This window comes from Sycon ciliatum, chromosome 1, assembly GCF_964019385.1.
Source record: "Sycon ciliatum chromosome 1, ocSycCili1.1, whole genome shotgun sequence".
Classification (NCBI taxonomy): Eukaryota; Metazoa; Porifera; class Calcarea; order Leucosolenida; family Sycettidae; genus Sycon; species Sycon ciliatum.
In genome coordinates, this window is record NC_088643.1 from 58139793 (window position 1) to 58160325 (window position 20533).

The 20533-nt window shown below is 49.3% G+C and overlaps 1 protein-coding gene across 2 annotated transcripts; it reads right to left on the reverse strand.

Annotated features, from left to right (window-relative positions):
* Nucleotides 1–206: 206 nt before the first annotated feature.
* Nucleotides 207–16525, reverse strand: LOC135804566 (serine/threonine/tyrosine-interacting-like protein 1). 2 transcript variants are annotated; one of them, XM_065318458.1, is made up of 11 exons: nt 16011–16525; nt 11865–11969; nt 11208–11265; nt 10578–10642; nt 10166–10253; nt 9633–9698; nt 7744–7814; nt 7182–7345; nt 6709–6806; nt 1355–1470; nt 207–1071 (listed from the first exon to the last, which is right to left on the reverse strand). In XM_065318458.1, the coding sequence occupies exons 2-11, from the start codon at nt 11919–11921 to the stop codon at nt 916–918; spliced, it is 939 nt and encodes a 312-aa protein (XP_065174530.1). In that variant the 5' UTR covers nt 11922–11969; nt 16011–16525; the 3' UTR covers nt 207–915. The 2 variants fall into 2 exon arrangements, with proteins under 2 accessions (XP_065174530.1, XP_065174529.1); XM_065318457.1 differs by having other exon boundaries at nt 11865–11934; nt 16011–16524.
* Nucleotides 16526–20533: the final 4008 nt, after the last annotated feature.

A 20533-nucleotide genomic window follows, 5' to 3' on the forward strand; every position in this document is an offset into this window, starting at 1 on the left:
ATCCACCACACAGCTGATTGAAGTGGCTTTTCTGGCCAGTGAATCACACACACATACACACACACACACCACACACACACACACACACACACACACACACACACACACACACACACACACACACACACACACACACACACACACACACACATACACACACACACACACGCACACACACACACAGGTGTCCAAATCACAAAGAGAAGTCAGTGACCTGAGATAGGCATGGTATTCTGCAGGGGTGGCAAACCACAGTACAGCAAGTGTTCCAGGGCAGCATATTGTTAATCTGAGCAGTAACCTTTAGCTCTACTAGTAGTTGGTCAATTGTCAACTTTAAAGAAAAAATGAAATGTGTGATGTCTACCTAGTACCTGAACATCGCAATGCCCACGTAACTACAGTAGATTGTAGGTGAAGTTAATGAAGATGCGCCCAGCACACGCTTGCCTCAAGCGGACCTTCCACGAAAGTGATTGAATGATGGGTTTATCGGCAATACCTAACACCACATGCAGCAATATCATGACACGGCTTCTGAGGTGGCAACTCCTGCAACCCCTGCAACCCCTGCAACCCCTGCTAAGCAGAAGAGAAGCATGTCGGTTTCATGTACTGTACCTGTACATGACTTCTACTCAACAACTAGAGTACACCTGATACAACTAGAGTACACCTGATACAAGACAGCCCAGTTCAGTTTTCACAAACTGTCATCTTTGTTTCATTGCTCAAGTAGTAGTATCAGTACCCGTACTAGCAGACCTGCACGATATGCTAGCCTTGCTTGACAGTGCAAGGCGGAGGACACATTCACATTGCGTTGAGAACGGTGAGTTCCGTTGGTGTTCATCTCTCCAACACTCAAGTTCACAACGTCATCTTCTCAGTCTCGGGCTTTGCAGGTGCACTGAGCTACAGTGGCAGCACAAGCTCTGCTCCGGACTCGGCCGCCGTATCCCGCTCTGGGTGATTTGGGACCTGCCTTGCAAATGCTGCCAAGTCTTCGAGTGCCTGGCGACCGGGACGAAGCACTGGATCGCAAGATGAAACCACATGCTCATGTGCATCCTGAAAAGCAGCAAAAGTAAAGAGTGTCAAGGAAAAAAAGAGTGCCAAGAATTGTGCAATGTCTACATGCACATTGCCAAGGAAAAGGATGGTCATATCCATTTCATGGCTCATGGAGACAGACTAGTCCATGCTTGACATGCTTATTTTGGTTGCAAACGGCATACTAGTATTGAGGTTGGTTGGTAAACTTGTCATTACTTTCCTTGCCGAAAGGCACACAAAGACACTGCCAAGAATACACACCTACCCCCTACCCCTGCATGGCCATCTATGTGCTTACTTTCAATCGGTAATCCTTGGAGATGAGAAACGCCATAACGAACACAGCCATGTCGATCATGCCAACACCCCGTCTAGCCAGCAGCAGGACTCTCAGGTTTTGCTTCACGTAGGAGTCTAAAACACACACAGACCGACACAACGTCATAATGGAGTATAAAAACACACAGACCGACGCATGCTCTTCTGTTGGCCAATGTTGGGTTTGGGCCAGGCGCGAAGGACAAAAAGCTTGAATACATACAGTGCTCCAGCGCACTATTTGAATCACATCAAACCCCCGCTGAACCGTGAACTCTGAGTTCCAACAAAATAGTCCTTGCTTTCCTTAGTGTACTGCATCTTGGGAATCACATCTAATTGCAAAGATTGCAAGGTGCTAGCCCTTCGCGCATGCGCGAGTCATGTGGGCACGCGCCCTTCAAAATCCTGTACAATGTCTCTTGCATGTCATTGCTGTTTGGACTTTCGAGCGTGCAACTTGCGGAACATGTGTTCCCAAACAATTTCCTTGAATCGGCACTCCCAGCTTAATCCAAAACTCGGTTGCTCTGTTGTGAGGTGGGGGGAAGCTAACTGTCGATACGAGATTGAAACGTTTAATACGTAATAAAGTAGTATTCATACAGTTGGTTTCGGAGGTGCGCTGGTGGAGGACAGTTGGCGGTTTTGATGCTCTGGCTGATGAGGAAGCTTGGACGGTTTTCTGGAGGATTGTTCATGGTACGTTGCTTTTTATTCTTCGCTGTGTTGAGTTGTGTTGTGTTCTGCGCTTCAGACCCTATTGATTTCACGTTTCTCACCTGTTTGCTGGGGCTGTCCAGTGTTTTCACCTTTGGTTGCATTCAGTGTGTGCCCTGCAGCATTCTCCTGTGGGGTTTGGGTTTTCATTGTCTCACCTTCTTGGTGGGTTTCGTTGGCATTAGCACCGTTATTCTTGCGCTTATTTTGCCTCACAGTCCTGGTGGCCTGTGTTAGGTATCCTCCTAGGTCTATACCGTACCATTATATATATCACGCCATTGCAATATTCTGCTATTCTCTTGCTGTCTAATTGGCGCTACTTTGCGGTATTCTCTTGTTGCCGAATCTTCAATCTTAGCATTTTCACCTGCATCGTATGCATCGTACGCACTTCCAGCTGCCTCATGTCAGAGAGCGATGCCCAAATGTTGCACTTGCAGTGCTCTTGGAACTTGCCAGGCTTGTGTTTGTGCGAAGAACCACAGAAAATGTACTAACTGTGTGCCAAGTGCAAAATCAAAGTGCAGGAATCTCTCCACCGCAATCTGTCATTCGGTTTCCTCCAGCCAGCCAGTCACTCAGCCGGGCATCTCACAGACGCCAGTAGGTGATGTGCAGCTGCCATCGAGTTGTCCTCCACTGCAAGGTACTGCGGCAGGGACAACATCAGGAAGCAGACCGTTGGATGGATCCTACAACAGCGATGTCAATTTGTTGCCAGCATTGGACCAGTCCCAGCCACCATCATCGGATAGCCGACCGCAAGGGCACCGATCATTTGTTACATCTCAAGCACAGGATGCGGAATCACTCCCCACAACAAACACACCGCTGGTTGAGGATGTAACCTCTGAAGTTATTCGCCAGATTAACACCGCGTACGAAGTCGTCGTGAAGTGGAAGCGGAACCTTTTCATGATCCCATTTGGCTCGGCAGGGCAGACGTTCACTGAATTGTTAGCGCAGTACATTCAGAACTTTGCGGATGGCTCTCCACTTCGGTGCATAGCGTGGAAGGCAGTCTGTGTCGCTTCTCACATATTGTTGCAGAGGACGCACAACTCCAAGATCATGACGGATCAGTCAGCTCATCTTCTTTGGCGGTTAGAGCTCTGGAAGGACAACAAGACCATGGATCTTGTGTCGGAGGGTGCATGCATTCAGAATCATTTTACCGCCGATGCATACGTCTCGTGCCAATGAGGCGTCCGACAAGAGTGATGTTGGGTTCTCTAATCTAGTGTTTGGTGGTAAAATCCATTCTGCAATTCGGTATCTATCTCCAGAATCATCCGATGGTGTCTTGCACTTAGATGACCCGGTGGACGAATCTTCCACAAGAACAGTAAGAGATGTGTTGCGATCAAAGCACCCCACACCTGTTGACCCTCCGGAATCCATCTTACTGGAGGGCGATGCGGCAATAGTCAACCCTATCTTATTCCAGAGGATAACGCCCGGGCTGATACGCAAGATATCTCGACAGATGAAGGGTTCTTCTGGCCCATCCGGTATCGATGCAGATGGGTGGTGCAGAATGCTCACCAGTTACAAAGCTGCATCTGATCACCTCTGTCGCACATTGGCGCTCGCAGCGCAGTGCTTGTGTGCAGAGGCAATGCCGGCTTCCGATGTGAGTGCATTTACCGCATCTAGACTCATCCCGTTGGCCAAGAAGCTGTCTGGTGTTCGCCCTATTGCTGTCGGCGAAGTGTTCCGTCGTCTGATTGGTCGGGCAGTGATGTCTGTGATCAAGCCCGACGTTCTACGTGCTGTTGCTTCCATGCAGCTCTGTGTGGGTGTGCCATCTGCCTGTGAAGCTGCTGTACACGCTATGCGGATGATTTTTCAACCACGATGATACAGGGGCGGTTCTCTTCGTGGATGAAACAAACGCATTTAACTCCCTGAACCGCACTGCAGCACTTCACAATATTCCAAGGATCTGTCCGACTCTGGGAAAGATATTTCAAAATACCTACTCAGATAATACTAGACTGTTTGTGGCTGGTTGCGGCGAGGTTCTCTCCCAAGAAGGAACCCTGTCAGGGCGATCCCCTGGCCATGGCCTATTATGCTGTAGCAACCGTACCGCTAGTTCAGAGGTTGCAGGAGGCAAACCCCGATGTCGACCAGGAGTGGTATGCCGACGCCGATGCAGCTGGCGGTGATATTAACTCCCTCGCCAGCTACTGGAAAGATGTTAACATTATCGGACCTGAGTATGGATACAATCCCAATCCCACGAAGACCACTCTCCTGGTGAAGCCTCAGCACCTGGACCGGGCTGAGGAAGTGTTCGAGGGGACGGGAGTCTGCGTCACGGCGGCGGGTCACCAATATCTCAGCGGGATCATTGGCTGTGAAGAGTATTGCCATCGTGCCGGAGACAGGTACGTCAACTACTGGCGACGGGAGCTGATGAATCTCGCTGCAATGGCCGAAATGCAACCCCAGGCCGCCTACGCTGTGCCCACAAAGGGATTATCGTCCAAATGAAATATCTGGCCCCTCTAGATGAGGCATTGGATTATCATTTTCTTCCTGCCCTTTTGGGCCAGGGAATGGCAGCTGACAGCTCGCTGAGACAGCTTCTGTCCCTCCCGACAAGATTCGGGGGCTTGGCTATCCCTATGGTAGCAAAGTCTTCAGAGGCAGACCATCAGGCATCACTTTCCATTACGGCGTCAATGGTGAACTTGAGCGACACCCACCGTAACGAGAGCGTCCGAGACTCTCCAGCCATCAGTCCGGACCGAAACACGCAGAGCATCTTGAGCATCGCAGAGGGCATGGCCAATCCTGTTCTAGAAGCCGTTAGCGAGGCACGAGGCATCGCCCGACAAAAGCGCCAGGAACAAATCGGTGGATGCCGGCAGCTGCAGACAGAGCTTGCTGAGGGGCTTTCACCGGTCCAGCGGCAGCTACTCGCAGTAGCGGATGAGAAAGGCGTGTCAACATGGTTAACAGCGCAACGTCCTGGACAAACCGCACTGTGTTGAAAAAGTCGGATTTAAGAGATGCGTTATGCATACGATATGGTCTGTCACTGGATGGTGTAAGTGATCATTGTGTCTGTGGGAAGTCCATGACCACCCACCACACCCTCACGTGCCCGACCGGCGGCTATCCGTCGGCTCGCCATAACGAGCTTCGGGACCTCGGAGGCTCCTGGCGGGCGTACTGCAGGAGTGCTGTGTCCTGCTCAAGGCAGACCAACTCTTCGAAAGATGAGAATGAATCATCAGTAAAACGCAATGGCTTTTAAAGGGAAGCTGGCTGCAAAGGCGGCTTGAAAGGTCACATGTGAATGTGTTATGCGCAAGGCGCCAGAGGTCCAGCAGTGCAGGGCCTAGGGTGCGAACAGTAGCACTAGCAGCCTAAGTGCCAAGACCCATGCAGGGAAAGGTGCTATAATATCACCACAAGGAGGTACTGCCCGATGTGGAGATTGAGCCACGCTTGCTCCCACTACACGGTGAGGACATCTCTGCCACCTCCGCTAATCGTCAGCCAGAGGCACGCCTGGACATACAGGCTAGGGGTTTCTGGTCGCGGCAGCAGGGCGCCTTTTTTGATGTAAGGGTCACTGACCTTGGGCCGTCCTTGCTGTCTCGTCCGGAAATCCTTAGCCACCTCAGTGAGAACGCACGAGAGAATGAAGAGGGCGGCGTATGGTGCCAGAGTCAACCAGGTGGAGAGAGCATCATTCAGCCCACTGGTGTTTTCAACCTCGGGTGTGGTGGGCAAGGAAACTTCTATTTTCTGAAGTCGCTAGCTGCTCTGGTTGTAGACAAAAACAAAGACTTGGTATATTCTGCCGTGATGGGTGAGTTACGCACCCGGGTTTCATTTTGCCTGCTGTGATGGGCAGTCACATGCTTTAGAGGCGGCAGGGCCTCTTACATTTGCCGCAATGTCGGGAGCCTCTTCGCAGCTTATTGCCGCCGGCTGTGCTGAATCGGGCAGAGGCTTGACCGTTCGCCTTTGCATGCCGGTAGGCATTCGTATTAGCAAGAGTACATAACCCCCCAGAGTGTGCAACGCTGATCCAGCTCTGCATAGGGTCTTGGTCGAGCGGAATCGGATCTTCTGATGTCATGCGTACACTCCACACCAGCGTAAGGCCGGTCTCGAGGCAGGGCACCATTGTTTTTGATCCGAGAGTACCCGCGACTCCCCGGGTTCCCCTCAGATGTGTACGGTATTATGACGCAAAGATCCGATTACGCTCGACCAAGACCCTATGCAGAGCTGGATCAGGCGTTGCACACTCTGGGGGGTTATGTACTCTTGGTCTTAGGTAACAATTTCGTGTGAAGCTTTTGCGTTCAATTTTATATTTCAGAGTGTTCTATTTATTTCCCAAATTGGGTTGTCTTTTTGCTTTGACTCTTACTTCATGGTGTTGTGAATAAAACCGTTCTCAAGTACTCACACATTCGCAGGGTGCAGAGTATTTTTGAAAATGAATTTCGCGGTGATCATATTTCTGTTATTGTTGTACATTGCATTTAGATTTGAGAAAGAACTAATACTGGTCCAGCTAGAATGACATCAACACATTCGATGCCAAGATTCCACTTTAAAATGCCTGGGATTTCTGCTTACCGATAAACTCGACCACGCTCTGCATCTTGCCCAGTAGCGATGTTGTTTCATTTGAGGGAATTTTGACTTTCAGAACATTTTCTTTGGATGCACCAGTGCTGCACACAATGCAAACAAACTAACTAGTTGATCACAGGCTGGGACACAACCGATAAGGGGCCGTCCATGATTATCGATCTTTCAATTGCATGGTGAAGGAGAGTTTCGTTCTGAAAATATTGATAGCTGAAACATCTATCCATTTTAGCTGTCAAGCCAATATATTATTCTTCGTTCAGGGTGGTGGTGGTGGGGTGGGGAGGGCCATAACTGAAGTTTGTTTTACACAGTCACATACATTCTTGGTAAAAACGTTAGATGTCCGTACTTCCAATATGCATGAAGGTCCTTTACTAGAGGAAAAACTAATGCTTGGACAGCATAGCAGTGTAGGCCATCAAAAGGAGAGCAGCCAGAGTAAAATCATGACTCACAATTCCATTGCAGTTGCCTTGCTGTCTTCTTCCTCCAGTAGCAGCACAGCTCGCAGAGACATATCGCTAGCCAAGCCAGCATTTGACCACTGGTCATCGTACAGGCCGGCAAATAGCAAATAGTCATACATGTCCAGGGGCCACATCTGCAAACCCTCCAGTTCCTGCAGGAACGGCAGAGCGTGATACTACTGAGGACACAGGCTAGCGCTAGCAACCGAGCATGACACACCTTACCAGACGCGGCTATGACATTTAGCCTATTTTCACAACTGCACACACACACACACACACACACACACACACACACACACACAAAACGTTGAATGACATTGTACAGGTACAGCTATGCCCAGTCAAACTTGATCATGGCCAGGCAGCTTTAACACAGGTGTGAGACTACGCTATCATGTTATTGTTTATACATGTTTGCATGGGGTGGCCTAGCATCTAAAGTACTGGCTTACCACTCCATAATTAACTTACAAAGCAAGCTCGACAAAATCATTCGCAAAACCTCTATTAAATGTTGTAATATACTGCGGCAGTACCTATCACTTACACGTGGTGTGTACAGTACTCGACTTTCACTACCCAAGTACAGGTACTCCCTGGAGAATCTTGCTATCCCACCTGCACAACGATAATTGACACACACACACACACACACACACACACACACACACACACACACACACACACACACACATACACACACATACACACACATACATACATACACACACATACACACACCCACACATCCACGCACGCACAAACACACAGAAACATACACACATACACACCCTGTACTTGCTCACTGCCAGAAACCGGTCAAGTGTGTCTCTCCGGGAAAGTGGAGAATAAGCAGAAAGCTCGGAAAGACGACTCTCAAATGGCTATTGAACCAACCAGCCACCGACATCTCCGAATCCTCCTCTCCACCCCCCCCCCCCCCCCCCCAACACACACACACACACACACACAAGACTCTATTGTAATACTGTTGCACATTGCCGGACACTAGTCACATGATCTCCCACGGGACAGGAGACCGCCAGAAGAAACTTGATCTTGGGAAGATAACTCAATTGATTATTGGACTGGCCAATGGCGGATCCGCTCCCAAATCCCCCCGTTATGGGTCTATGCGAAGATTTGAAAGTGAGTGCCCACTTATGCCCATACTTACCAACCCTACCGGATTTTCTGGGTAAATCCTGGAAAAATCACTTTCGTCCCGGTACACCGGAAAAGTTCTAAAATCTACCGGAATTTCGAGAAAAAATGTGCTTCGGCGCCTAGTTTTCAAGTTTTCAGTGCAAGTTTGGCCGGAAAATTGGCTGATTTTTAGTGCTTGAACCCTGTGGAGCTAACATCCAAGCAATCTGACAGCTTTTCACCATGACAGCAGAGAGCGTTGGCCGCTGACCGTGAACCGGCTGCACTGGATCATGGATCGCTACTAGACGCTAACCTTTTCCCTCTTTTAGGCCCTGTAGCTCATGTAAAAAAAAAGATCTAATCTTCGCTCTAGCGTCTACTGCAATCTAGCGCGGCGGTGTACAACGTCTATGTGTGTGCACTTTCGTTCTCGAACAGGCTCTCAGCTGCACAAAATGTATAAAATAACTGCCAATATAGTGCCCCGTTGGGCATCATGTACACTGTATTAACACATCAAGGATAATGAGCAAAACCAAGGAAAAATCATATCAATGTCAAGGAAACTGTTTTGCCTGGGGTTGGCAAGTATGTACTTGAAGTATGTACTTGAAGTATGCCCTGACGATCTGACCCTATTACAGTAGGCATGTAAAGTCGCGGATAAAAGCCGGGCTTATAAGCACATAAGCCGCTTTCTACATCAGGCTTCAATGCAAACCAGGCTTGAATGCAAACCATGCTTATATGCACCACTGATATTTTTGCCAGGCTTGTATGCACATCGGCCGATCCGGGCTTGCATAGAAGCCAGGCTTCTACGCGCGACACGCGTAGGTCTACCACTGGCTACCGGTATGGCGGCAGTTTTACTATGCACTGTACATAGCGCATTATTGACCTACCCGATCCGCGCTTGCATAGAAGCCAGGCTTCTACGCGCGACAGGCTTATAATGCATTTGACCCGTTTGATTTCCAGGCTTCTATCCACGATGTGCTTGTATGCAAACCCGGCTTTTATCCGCGACTTTACGGTACCTTAATCTCAACACAAAACACTCTGAGCTCGGCTTGTGAGACCTAAGGAGGCCGAAACAGCTAGTTTTCCATTTTCTGCAGATTGACGGTACAATACGGTACAATGTAATTATAGTGAGGAGCAGTGGCTAACGTCAGTGTGATACCACGCAATATCCCGTGACATATCTCATGCCGAAGGCTGTTACCCAGTATCGGCAGGGTCACTGTTTCACTTTTAAAGCACCGCCAACGCACATGCAAGTACCTTTTAGAATGTACACAGGATCACCGCGGACCTTGGCCAGCTCCTCGGCAAGGGCGTATGCGTCCGCTGCAGTAGCAAGATAGAACACAAAATCACGAATGTCAAGCTGTGCCACCGTGGTGGCTGCATGGACCAATTACGCCATACCCTTTTCCCGTCACAGTGTTGCTCCATGTACAGATTGAGCCTGGAGGTCCGGCCTATGGTTAAGAGAACACTTCCGGGTGGTACATAGTGACTCTCTGGTTCGTATCAATCGTATTTGGGCCTGTAGTGCAGTGGCCAAGACCAAAAACATAACTCGGCATGATAGTATGCCCTTTCTCTGTACGCCAGTGTTTTCCATTGCCAGGACCTACTTGATCGCAAAACGTAACTGTATGCTGTTCCGTCATGTATGCATAATTATGTGCATGGTGCGTGTGTGTGTGTGTGTGTATGTGTGTGTGTGTGTGTGTGTGTGTGTGTGTGTTTGTGTGTGTGTGAGAGAGAGAGAGAGAGAGAGAGAGAGAGAGAGAGTATGTGGGACTCACTATTAGGAAGGATGGTGGTTGACTCGCTGTCGTACACCACACAGTAGCGAATGCTGGCCACGTTGATAGTCTGTGGCACCTCAATGCCCTGCCATGACCGCATGCAGTGCAACGAGAAGAAAGAGGCAGACCAGAGCCGCTGATTTGTGCACAGGTATCCAATCAATACTCTGCCACTCTGCAAGCAGATCATGTACTGACTTACCCTCCACTTGTTTTAACACAAGACCATGGACCATACCAGAAACATCAATAACAACAAGCTGCACATGTTCATGGGACACACACACACACACACACACACACACACACACACACACACACACACACACACACACACACACAAACACATCCACGTGCTGTAACAGTGGCAGTGTCCTGTTATGACCCTAATCTTAACGACAAAACTTACATTTTTGGGTTTGATTGCTCCACGGATGTGATGCTTTTCGTACTTTGCACTGCTATCCCTCGCATCTACAGCAAAGGTAAATGTGACCATTGTCTCTCAAGTATAAATGTAGGACACATAATACTGGTTACGCACATAGGAGACAATCATAGTGTTGGAGGCACAGGCTACGTGTGTTGTACAGGTGGTATCCTGATGATTTGAAACCTGAAATGCCAGGGATTTTTTGCAATTAACCGGACATTTTTAATTATCCAAACCTGTGCCCATAATACACCATGTATGTCAAAATGCTCGCATTGACACCTGGAGTTCGGAACCACTTGCAACACTCCCAGGGTATCATGGGTGTGCAGCAAGTCCAGGCCACCAGATATGCACTTTGGGTCGGATTTCAAACGTACATGTGCATTAAGTCTGACGGTGCAGAGCAGTGCAGCTTTGTGATGCCATTCATCCACAACTTATAAACGCTACATCGCCAACAACAACAAATCTACACACACATGCATGTATGCACACACTGATACAAACTTGCAAAAGCATACCCCCCCCCCCCACAAACACACCACTAACAGTGACCCAGATTGTCAGATTATCAATAAGACAGTAGGAGGTATGTGTAGTTACCTAGGATAACCAGGAAGTTATGTTGCATGTACACTGGTCTACGTTCGGCACCCTGCACCTGCAGATGAGCATGTAAAGCAGACAGCAAAAATTAGAAAAATTGTACAGTCCATCCAGCTCCGACGCAGCCACCCCGGGTATACTTAAAAAAATGTAATTCAAGCTTGAGGCAGTGTCCGGGCAGCGTTTTCTTTACTACTGCTGGCTTTCTATTTTAGGATATACGTAAAGAAATGGATTACCACATGCATGTACCGGAGCATCCTGAGGGGATAGATATGCCAGCAGCGCCCAGATGCCATGGGAAATAGTGAGCTTGTATGCCATGGTATGCCTGCTAGTGTTAGCTCTCAGAAAGACTGTGTTGGCTAAAAATAAACATGGATGATACTAGGTTAGGATCAAGTGAGAAACGAACTCACAAGCTCATGCTACCGATCAGACAACACACTCACGACTTAAGTTACATTACAACGAGGCCAGTGCCACTGTCTCCTAAATGACCAGTCAGCGACATTCCCGCCAAGGTGATGATATTGACAGCCATAACATAATACTCTTGCTTCTACACCTCTTCCAAACTGCATTGGACAGCATGCCTCCCCAGCCATTACCAGTTGCAAGTCATCTGCTACTTTCTTCAAAACACACACTTACCCTATTCATCAGGTTGTAGAGCAAGCGTGGCTCCATGAGACGGATTTCCGACGCCATTGCTCCCAGCTCGCTGCAGTAAGTTAGTCATACGGCGGAGAATGGTGACTGTGAAGTGATGCCAAAGCAAACCCAGTACATGTACGTATTATACTGGCTACCATACCAAGCACCACGTCACGTGCCACTGATAACATACCACACGACACTTGAATGCGCCAATAAAAAGGAGATCCAAAACTTGCTACATGCGTGTGTGTGTGGGGGGGGGGGGGGGGGGAGATCTTGCTACGTACGTATGTGGAGAGGGGGGGGGGGGGGGGGGGGCAGTAGGGTCCGCATAAAAACATGAAACCAACTGCGGTGGTTAAGATGCAAACTGCGACATGTTTGGAAATGATGCGGAGCCTAGATCAGTATTGACATCAGTCACATCATTGGGCCATGCTTACTGTAGTAGTCCAATGCTTGGTCTGCACGTGATCTGCTATCAACCTCATGATCAGTCCATTGCTATCAACCACATGATCAGTCCATTGCTATCAACCTCATGATCAGTCCATTGCTATCAACCTCATGATCAGTCCATTGCTATCAACCTCATGATCAGTCCATTGCTATCAACCTCATGATCAGTCCACTGCTATCAACCTCATGATCAGTCCATTGCTATCAACCTCATGATCAGTCCATTGCTATCAACCTCATGATCAGTCCATTGCTATCAACCTCATGATCAGTCCATTGCTATCAACCTCATGATCAGTCCATTGCTATCAACCTCATGATCAGTCCATTGCTATCAACCTCATGATCAGTCCATTGCTATCAACCTCATGATCAGTCCACTGCTATCAACCACATGATCAGTCCACTGCTATCAACCTCATGATCAGTCCACTGCTATCAACCTCATGATCAGTTCACTGCTATCAACCTCATGATCAGTCCACTGCTATCAACCTCATGATCAGTTCACTGCTATCAACCTCATGATCAGTCCACTGCTATCAACCTCATGATCAGTCCACTGCTATCAACCTCATGATCAGTCCACTGCTATCAACCTCATGATCAGTCCATTGCTATCAACCTCATGATCAGTCCACTGCTATCAACCTCATGATCAGTCCACTGCTATCAACCTCATGATCAGTCCACTGCTATCAACCTCATGATCAGTCCACTGCTATCAACCTCATGATCAGTTCACTGCTATCAACCTCATGATCAGTCCACTGCTATCAACCTCATGATCAGTCCACTGCTATCAACCTCATGATCACCAGTACTGCAGTAGTCTCTAAACCTACTGTACATTGCCTGGGCTTCTGTCAGGGAACCATTCAGGGGATGGAGTGCATCCACAGAGGCTGCTGCAGCCATGACTAGTGCAGCTATGGCATCAAGCATGCTACCTAGTGCCGGTGCACTGGCACTTTTTCCTTTGCAGCGCTTGTGTGTCATTGCTAGTGCAGGACTTTTGTGACGTAGCCCAGGATAATTTCGGATTCCGTAGACCAGTCTTGTACAGTCGGCGTGGACAAAGAAACCCGGCCCGCGAGTCGAAAGCAGCGCCACATTTCCATTTCACTGAGATACATCATGCAAGGTCGGAAAAAACTGTCCGAGGGCCGCAGGGGCCACATTAGCGTTGGCGCTGCTTTCAGCTCACGGGTCGGATTTCTTCGGCCACAATTGTAGATGCGCTGTTCATGCGTGTGAATGATTGAACTAATATGTGAACATTTATGCAGTTAAGTCTTGCCAATACCGTAGAATCCCGCGGATAAGCCCATGCCCGCGCATAAGCCCAGGGTTTGTTCGAACATCACAAAGCTTCATCGTACAAGCCCATGGGCCTAGGTCATACCGAGAGTCCATAAATTATGGACTCTTGGCCATACCATGTACATAGTACGTGCACATAGTTTTTTCCGTACATTTCAGCACAATCATCGGTTGTTTTTGTTTACACAGTGGTCTTGGAAGCATTGATCTGCATGCCTAGTCTTGTTGCACTCGTATCCACGTGCTCGGTCAGGTCCATCAGCTCCTCCACAGACGATGCGATTAGATCTATATCATCCGCAAAACGTAGGTTGGTCACGCACATGCCGCCGATACATACTGACCCATCAAACTCCTCCAAAGCGTCAGACATGATGTACTCCAGGAATACGTTGAACAGACAAGGCGAGAGTAAACAGCCCTGCCTGACACCCACTGACGTGGTGAACCAGTCGGTGATAGTGGATCCAACAACGATGGCAGCTTCAGTAGTAGCGTAAAGCGCTTCAATCAGGTCCACAATTCTTGCTTCGATGCCATGCGCTCTCATGATCTTGAATAGCGCTTTGTGCCAAACCCTATCAAAGGCCTTACGGAAATCGATGAAGCAATGATACACAGCCTGCTGATGGTCACGGTACTTTTCAATTAACATTCTGAGGTTGAAGATTTGCTCCACTGTGCTTCTTCCCTTCCGGAACCCTGCTTGCTCGTCCGCCAGCAAACCCTCCACTTGCGGCTGCAGGCGCTTCAGCAAGATCCTCAGTAGCACTTTGCTCGGATGACTGATGAGGCTCACTGTCCTGTAGTTTTGGCACTGCCGAAGGTCTCCAGACTTAGGGATGGGAACAAGAATGGACCTTGTCCATGATGTTGGCCATCTACCATTCGTCCATACGAGGTCACAAATCCTGTGCATAACAGCCACCAACGTATCTCCACCATGTCGCAAAAGCTCGCCAGGAATGTTATCAAACCCCGCTGATTTGTTGTTCTTGAGGGAGTTGATAGCGTATTCGACTTCGGTCCTCAGAATGGGATTGTTGTTGGCATTATCTGATATGGCTGGAGTAACGATTGCGTCAAGGACTTTATCATCTACGTTCAGGTCCACGTTGTACAAAGATGCACCGTACTCACACCACCGCTGAGCTACTTCTTCCTTTTTCGTTAAAGTGGATCCGTCTGCTGCTTTGATCACCTGCATTGCTGATCCTGATTTCTTGCTGCATAGACTCTTCAGAGTTTGGTATGCTCCGTGGGGGTTGTGGTTGGCGATGTCATCTTCAATTGACTTGCATTTATTTTGTAGCCAATTCTCTTTGTCTCGTCGGATTAACCGCTTGGTCTCCCGATTCGCCACACGATACTCTTCCTGTGCCGCAGCAGAACCAAAGCGGCTCCCTCTCAATTGCAGATCAATGCTTCCAAGACCAAGTCAATGGCAGCGCCGGAGGGCGGTGGTGATCTGGGGTGCATTCAAGTAGGCAATGAGCGAATAGAAGAGGTATCCCAGTTTAAATACTTAGGTGCCGTAATCACGTCGGATGGCAAGTCCGATGTGGAGATAAGAAGACGCTTAGCACTAGGGAAGCAAAAGATCATTGAGCTTCAATTCATTTGGAAATCGCCATCACTTTCTTTGCCTACTAAATTTCGTTTTGTTAGGTCTATTGTGCTAGCGACTGTTTTATACGGATGCCAATCTTGGACACTATCTGCCTCATCAATGAGAAGAATTTCATCCTTCGAGATGAAATGCTTCCGCCGACTCTTAGGAGTAACATACCACGACCGGCGTACCAACCAATCTATCCTGGAAGAAATCAATGACATCATCGGAGCAAGGATGCGGCTAGCGAACGAAGTCAAGAAATTTAAGTTGATGTGGTTTGGCCATGTTACGAGACATGACGTTTTCTCCAAGCCCTTCCTGCAAGGATCAACTCCTGGATCTCGACCGAGAGGAAGGCCCGCAACATCATGGATTTCTAACATTAAAAGTTGGACGGGTCTTCCCTTGCATGCTCTCTCTCATGCAGCACACGATAGAGATGGATTCAGAGACATCATTCACAATTCTCTCGCTGATTAATGCCTCTACGATCACCATGTGATTATGAGTTATACATACATACATACATACTTCTCACTTCCTTGATACACAACTTGGTGTCGGCGTATAAGCCCATGTCCGCGTATAAGCCCATGTTCTCGTATAAGCCCACCGAAATGTCCTTGTGAAACAGATAAGCCCATGGGCTTATCCGCGGGATTCTACGGTAATGAATGAGGCGAATGACTACGCTGCTCTGAGGTAATGGTGAATACTATCCGAAGGTGATGATATCATCTTACCAGTCAAGGCCAGCCCGGTTCAGTTACAATCTTCTACAACCAACCGATCCACTCCTACGGCAGGTCAGGCTGCTCCCCTGCCCCTTGCTTCGCCTTGGCAAACCAATCCTTGCACGCAAGTAGTACAGCCACCACCCTTGCTTCGCCTTGGCAAACCAATCCTTGGACGCAAGCAGTACAGCCACCACCCTTGCTTCGCCTTGGCAAACCAATCCTTGCACGCATGCAGTGCAGCCACCAATCATGAATTGCGTTCTCGAAAGTTTTGATTCATCCGCTCTACCCGACGTCTGCTAGCTCTCGACTTTACAATTATTTCAGACAACTACGCTGTGTATCGGTATTCGGATGGACTTAGCGCTCACTGCAGCTCTGCTCAGGTCAGTCGCACACCGCAGATTCGGGCAAAAAGACTCAGCCAGTTCGGAGATCCCGGGAGTACGAGTCTGCGTGATGTAGGTGGACCTCCCCTACACAACGATGTTTGTCGTTTCAAAACAACCGAAAGTCAAAAAGACCGCCGAGTTGTTGTGAGTGCTTTCTCTGCAGTTGGACTATGCCTGTCTATGGCATGGGCCTGACTCACATGATGCAGTGATTCATGGTGATCTACAAAAAATATTGTACTTCGCGTAGCCATGGTAGCGGTTGACATGATGAAGTGCCTCCACACTGGACCACAGTCAGTCCAATCTGCAGACAGTCGCCAACGGCTTCAAACATTCAGTATGATTCACACTAGCGCTGGCTTGCTTCAAGTAACCAGGGACCTTTGGGGCCAGGAGGTGGGGGGGGGGGATCCATTTACTTACTCGTGACAGTGTAGTCTACCTGGTGTAGATCTACTGGTAATGCCTAGTAATGGTATCCAAAGCCAAGGTATCTCTGGCACTTGGCAGTCTGCTCGCCTCCACACGACCACACTACGTCCACAGCGATGATCTGACCCGTGCCTTGCCTTTGGTGACCATCGATCCCGGCCGACAACGTAGCGCTTCATCAGTAAAACTCATGCTTCTTTCAACTCTTTGAAACGGTCAAGTATGCACAATTTTGCGAGTAAGTCGTCGAATATCTGTACTCGTACCAGATGCATTACATGTTGAGAACTCGCAATCATTGGCCCCGGAGGCAGAGGATACGCTAACCGCTTGCTCTGCAGCCCTGCTAGCCGCTTGAGTTTCACGCTCGTAGTCGTAGAGCTAGCACTGCAGCTGGAGAGCTGTTTCTTGCTTTAGATTCCACGTTCACTTTTCGCTAAACTATTTGTTGCCCTGGCGTGGTCAGCCGCCTGCTGGCGCCGCGGAATTGCTATGGTTTGCGTACGAAGAACTGAGCCATGGAAGACGGAGCAGGCCAGCTGGACGTATGCCATGGAAGACGGAGCAGGCCAGCTGGACGTATGACGGTATGTCCAGTTGACATGACGGAATCGCCCGTCAGCGACGAGCCGGAGGCTAATGAAGAAGGGAAGGAACAAGCGAAGGGGAACGCGATGAAGTCAGTCTCCCCGGGCAGTGCTGCTCATCAGTACTTTAGCAAATGTCTGAAAGATGTTCTCGGTCAGCCACAGCCCTGTAGAGAACCAGGAAGCGGAAACACGCATGGAAGAGGCCAGGCAAAACAGAAACGGAGCGCTGCATCGCCCCCTCCGTTCCAGCATACTTCGGATTTAGTTGATCGCTCTTCAGCGGGAAATGCACCATGCAAGAACACTGATCAATCGGCAGCACGCAGGCACAACCCACGGGCTGGCGCTGGTGGTGGTAAGCCGGTTTACAAAACACAAGCACAGGGTGCTGAAGGCGGATCTGCGGCAGCTGACGGCCTTACATTCGAGAAAGGGGACTATAACAAATGGATGTCAGCAAAAGCAAAAGCTGTGCCGACTAAGCTCCCACTGTACAGTCTGATGAAAGGCAGGGAACCAAGAACTGCCTATGGGCCTGGTGTATTAGTCGATGACTCAGTCAAGGGGTATCTGATTGATGAAGCTCCCCAGTCGGAGATCTGGCAGTCACGCGGAAACACGCCATCCAGCGCTGCGAGCAAGGTACGCGGTGGTCCTAAGCGAGCAACAGCAAACGAAGAGGGGTATATCATGATTCATCTGCGCAGCCCGCTGACGCTGTCGAAGAGTGCAGCACTGCCCCGCCATCCAGTGAGCGGAACTGTGCAATCACTGCGTGAGGCCATCGAGGATCAGTATGGCATCTGTTCCGTCGTCTACATGCTGATCTTCACGTCCAAGACGTCTGGTCACAACTGCGCTGACACACGCATCCTTGAGAAAAGAATCAGCGACCCTCAACTCGCAGCGTACTTGTACGACGGCTGTGAAGTGTTGATTGAACCACATCCAAACTGGAGGAGATTGGCAGACCTGTCGCTAAAAGGAAGAATAGAGTATCTCAGGGACCTACTGACGGAAGTATCACCGCAGTTTACAACCAACCGTTGGACTCAGAAGCGTGTGATGGTAGCAGTGTACATGGCCTGTTACGCTGGTCATTTGCAAATAGTAGTGGCGCTGTTCGAGCACTTTGACATCTTCATTCGACTCAACATGGTACTGGAATTCCCGCTGTGCTTGCGTCAGATCACACTGTTTGGAAGGTCGCCACTTCACTGCGCCGCGAGGCATGGCCGCTGGAAGTGCATGTGCTATCTGATAGAGAAGGGCAGTGATGTGCAGGTGCAGGACTCAGGCTGGCGGCGGCCCAGCCACCTGGCACTTCTGCACGGCAAAGCGGCATGCCACCGCAGCCTCGTCTTTGTAGAGTGGGCCATCAGCAGCAAGCCAGTGTGCCACACGGCCGTGCCGGCAAAACCAGTCGACGCGCTGCATCAAATGATCGTCGCGCACCTGGTGGAGAAACGACTTGCACACCAGCAGTTCAGCTCCGGCTGCAAGGCCTGGTGGTCGGGATCACACGGCCAAATCTACATAGCCAATCCAAGCTGCAAACCTACAAGGCTGCCCGGCGAGAAAAAACCAATAGCACTGAGCCATTATCTCGCACTGCAGAACAGGCCCAAACCGAAAGCCAAAGTAATTGTTCGCACATACTTTGATAAAGTGAAGGATCGTCTACGAAGAGAGGAGGAGAAAAAGAAACGAGAACAAGAAGACCACGCAAGTTTTGCGAAACCAGCAGCAGCTGAGTGCAGTGATGAAGCAGGAGCTGAGTTCAGTGACGAAGAAGACGTGAAACTCCCTGCGATTGCTGAAAGCATTCCAGCACCGATGAATACCAGCGAGGTCGAACAACAAGCTGAAGCCATTTTGGTATGGGTGACGAAAGTGAGGCAGTTCTATCTGGATGCAGAAATAGCCGAGGAGAGACGTCTTTTGGGACTTGAGATGCCCGGCAACCCATACTCGGAGAGTGATGTATCAGAGGTTAGTTCAGTCGCATCAACACCGTTATTCACGTCACATACACCTGCACCGGAGCAACGAGCACAGCGGACATTCCCACCGCTCAGATTCACATCTTTCCAACCCAGTGCAATGGCATCGCCACCTCGGCCAGGTAGCGGTGGACGAAAAGAGCTGCACATTCCGAAAGTTGTTAGCCAGGAATCTCAACTGCAGGCACCACACCTGTCTACACGATCGTTGTCTCCACTGAAGTCCTTGTTGCAATCCCCACAACAGTCACCTTCGGGCATGCCACCTAGCGGACATTCACCTATTGGTTTAAGCTCGCCTGTGGAGTCATTGCATTCTTCATCACAATCACCAACACCAGCGTGGGTAACAAAGACAAGGCAGTTCTACCAGCAGCTACACGATGAACATATCCAAGCTGCAGCCAAGCCAAGCAGTGTTTCCGTGAGTGGCACATCGCCAGAATCATCCATGTCCCTGCCGCCGACACCCCGAACACCATTACCAAAGATACCAAGCATATCGCCAGGAATACTGTCACAACGAAAACAAACAACGGCAGCTCCAACAATGTCAGATTCATTGTTGTCATATTCATTATCATCACCTTCATCTGCACCAGCGACCAGGCACGGACCATTCTTGACACCAACACACCTGGATAGGCAACAGTTTTTTATTTGGACAATGTTAAACGCATCATCTTCATCAGAGTCAACACTAACTTTATCAGAGTCGTCCATGTCACCAATGTCTTCCTCATCAGAATCATCAGAATCATCGTTGTTGTCGTCGTTGTCATCATCATCATCATCATCATCATCATCATCATCATCATCATCCTCATTATCATCAACACTGTCACTGCAACTGTTGACACCCTCTGCTGCTGGAATGCGGTCAACACTGCCCGCACCTTCAGAACAGTCAGCTGGCTCTGCGAAGGTTGCCAGTAGCCAACCTTCTCAGCTACCATCACCCTATCAAGATACAGTGCTGAATGGATACTCACATGGCCAAGGAGCAAGCAATAGCATGCTGCGCCGGCAGCCCAGCAATGTGCCCATGAAGTGTATCCCAACCTGCAGTCTGCTTACTACACGGGAAAACTGGCTAAATGCTTCAGCTG

What these genes read in the sequence shown, in the direction of transcription:
- LOC135804566 (XM_065318458.1), bottom strand. Translation starts at nt 11,921, where the DNA reads ATGGCGTCGGAAATCCGTCTCATGGAGCCACGCTTGCTCTACAACCTG. An exon ending in TAACTTCCTGGTTATCCTAG is followed by an intron (nt 10,643 to 11,207) that starts GTAACTACACAT and finishes CCTTTGCTGTAG; the next exon opens with ATGCGAGGGATAGCAGTGCA. An exon ending in AAGGCAACTGCAATGGAATT is followed by an intron (nt 6,807 to 7,181) that starts GTGAGTCATGAT and finishes CATTGTGTGCAG; the next exon opens with CACTGGTGCATCCAAAGAAA.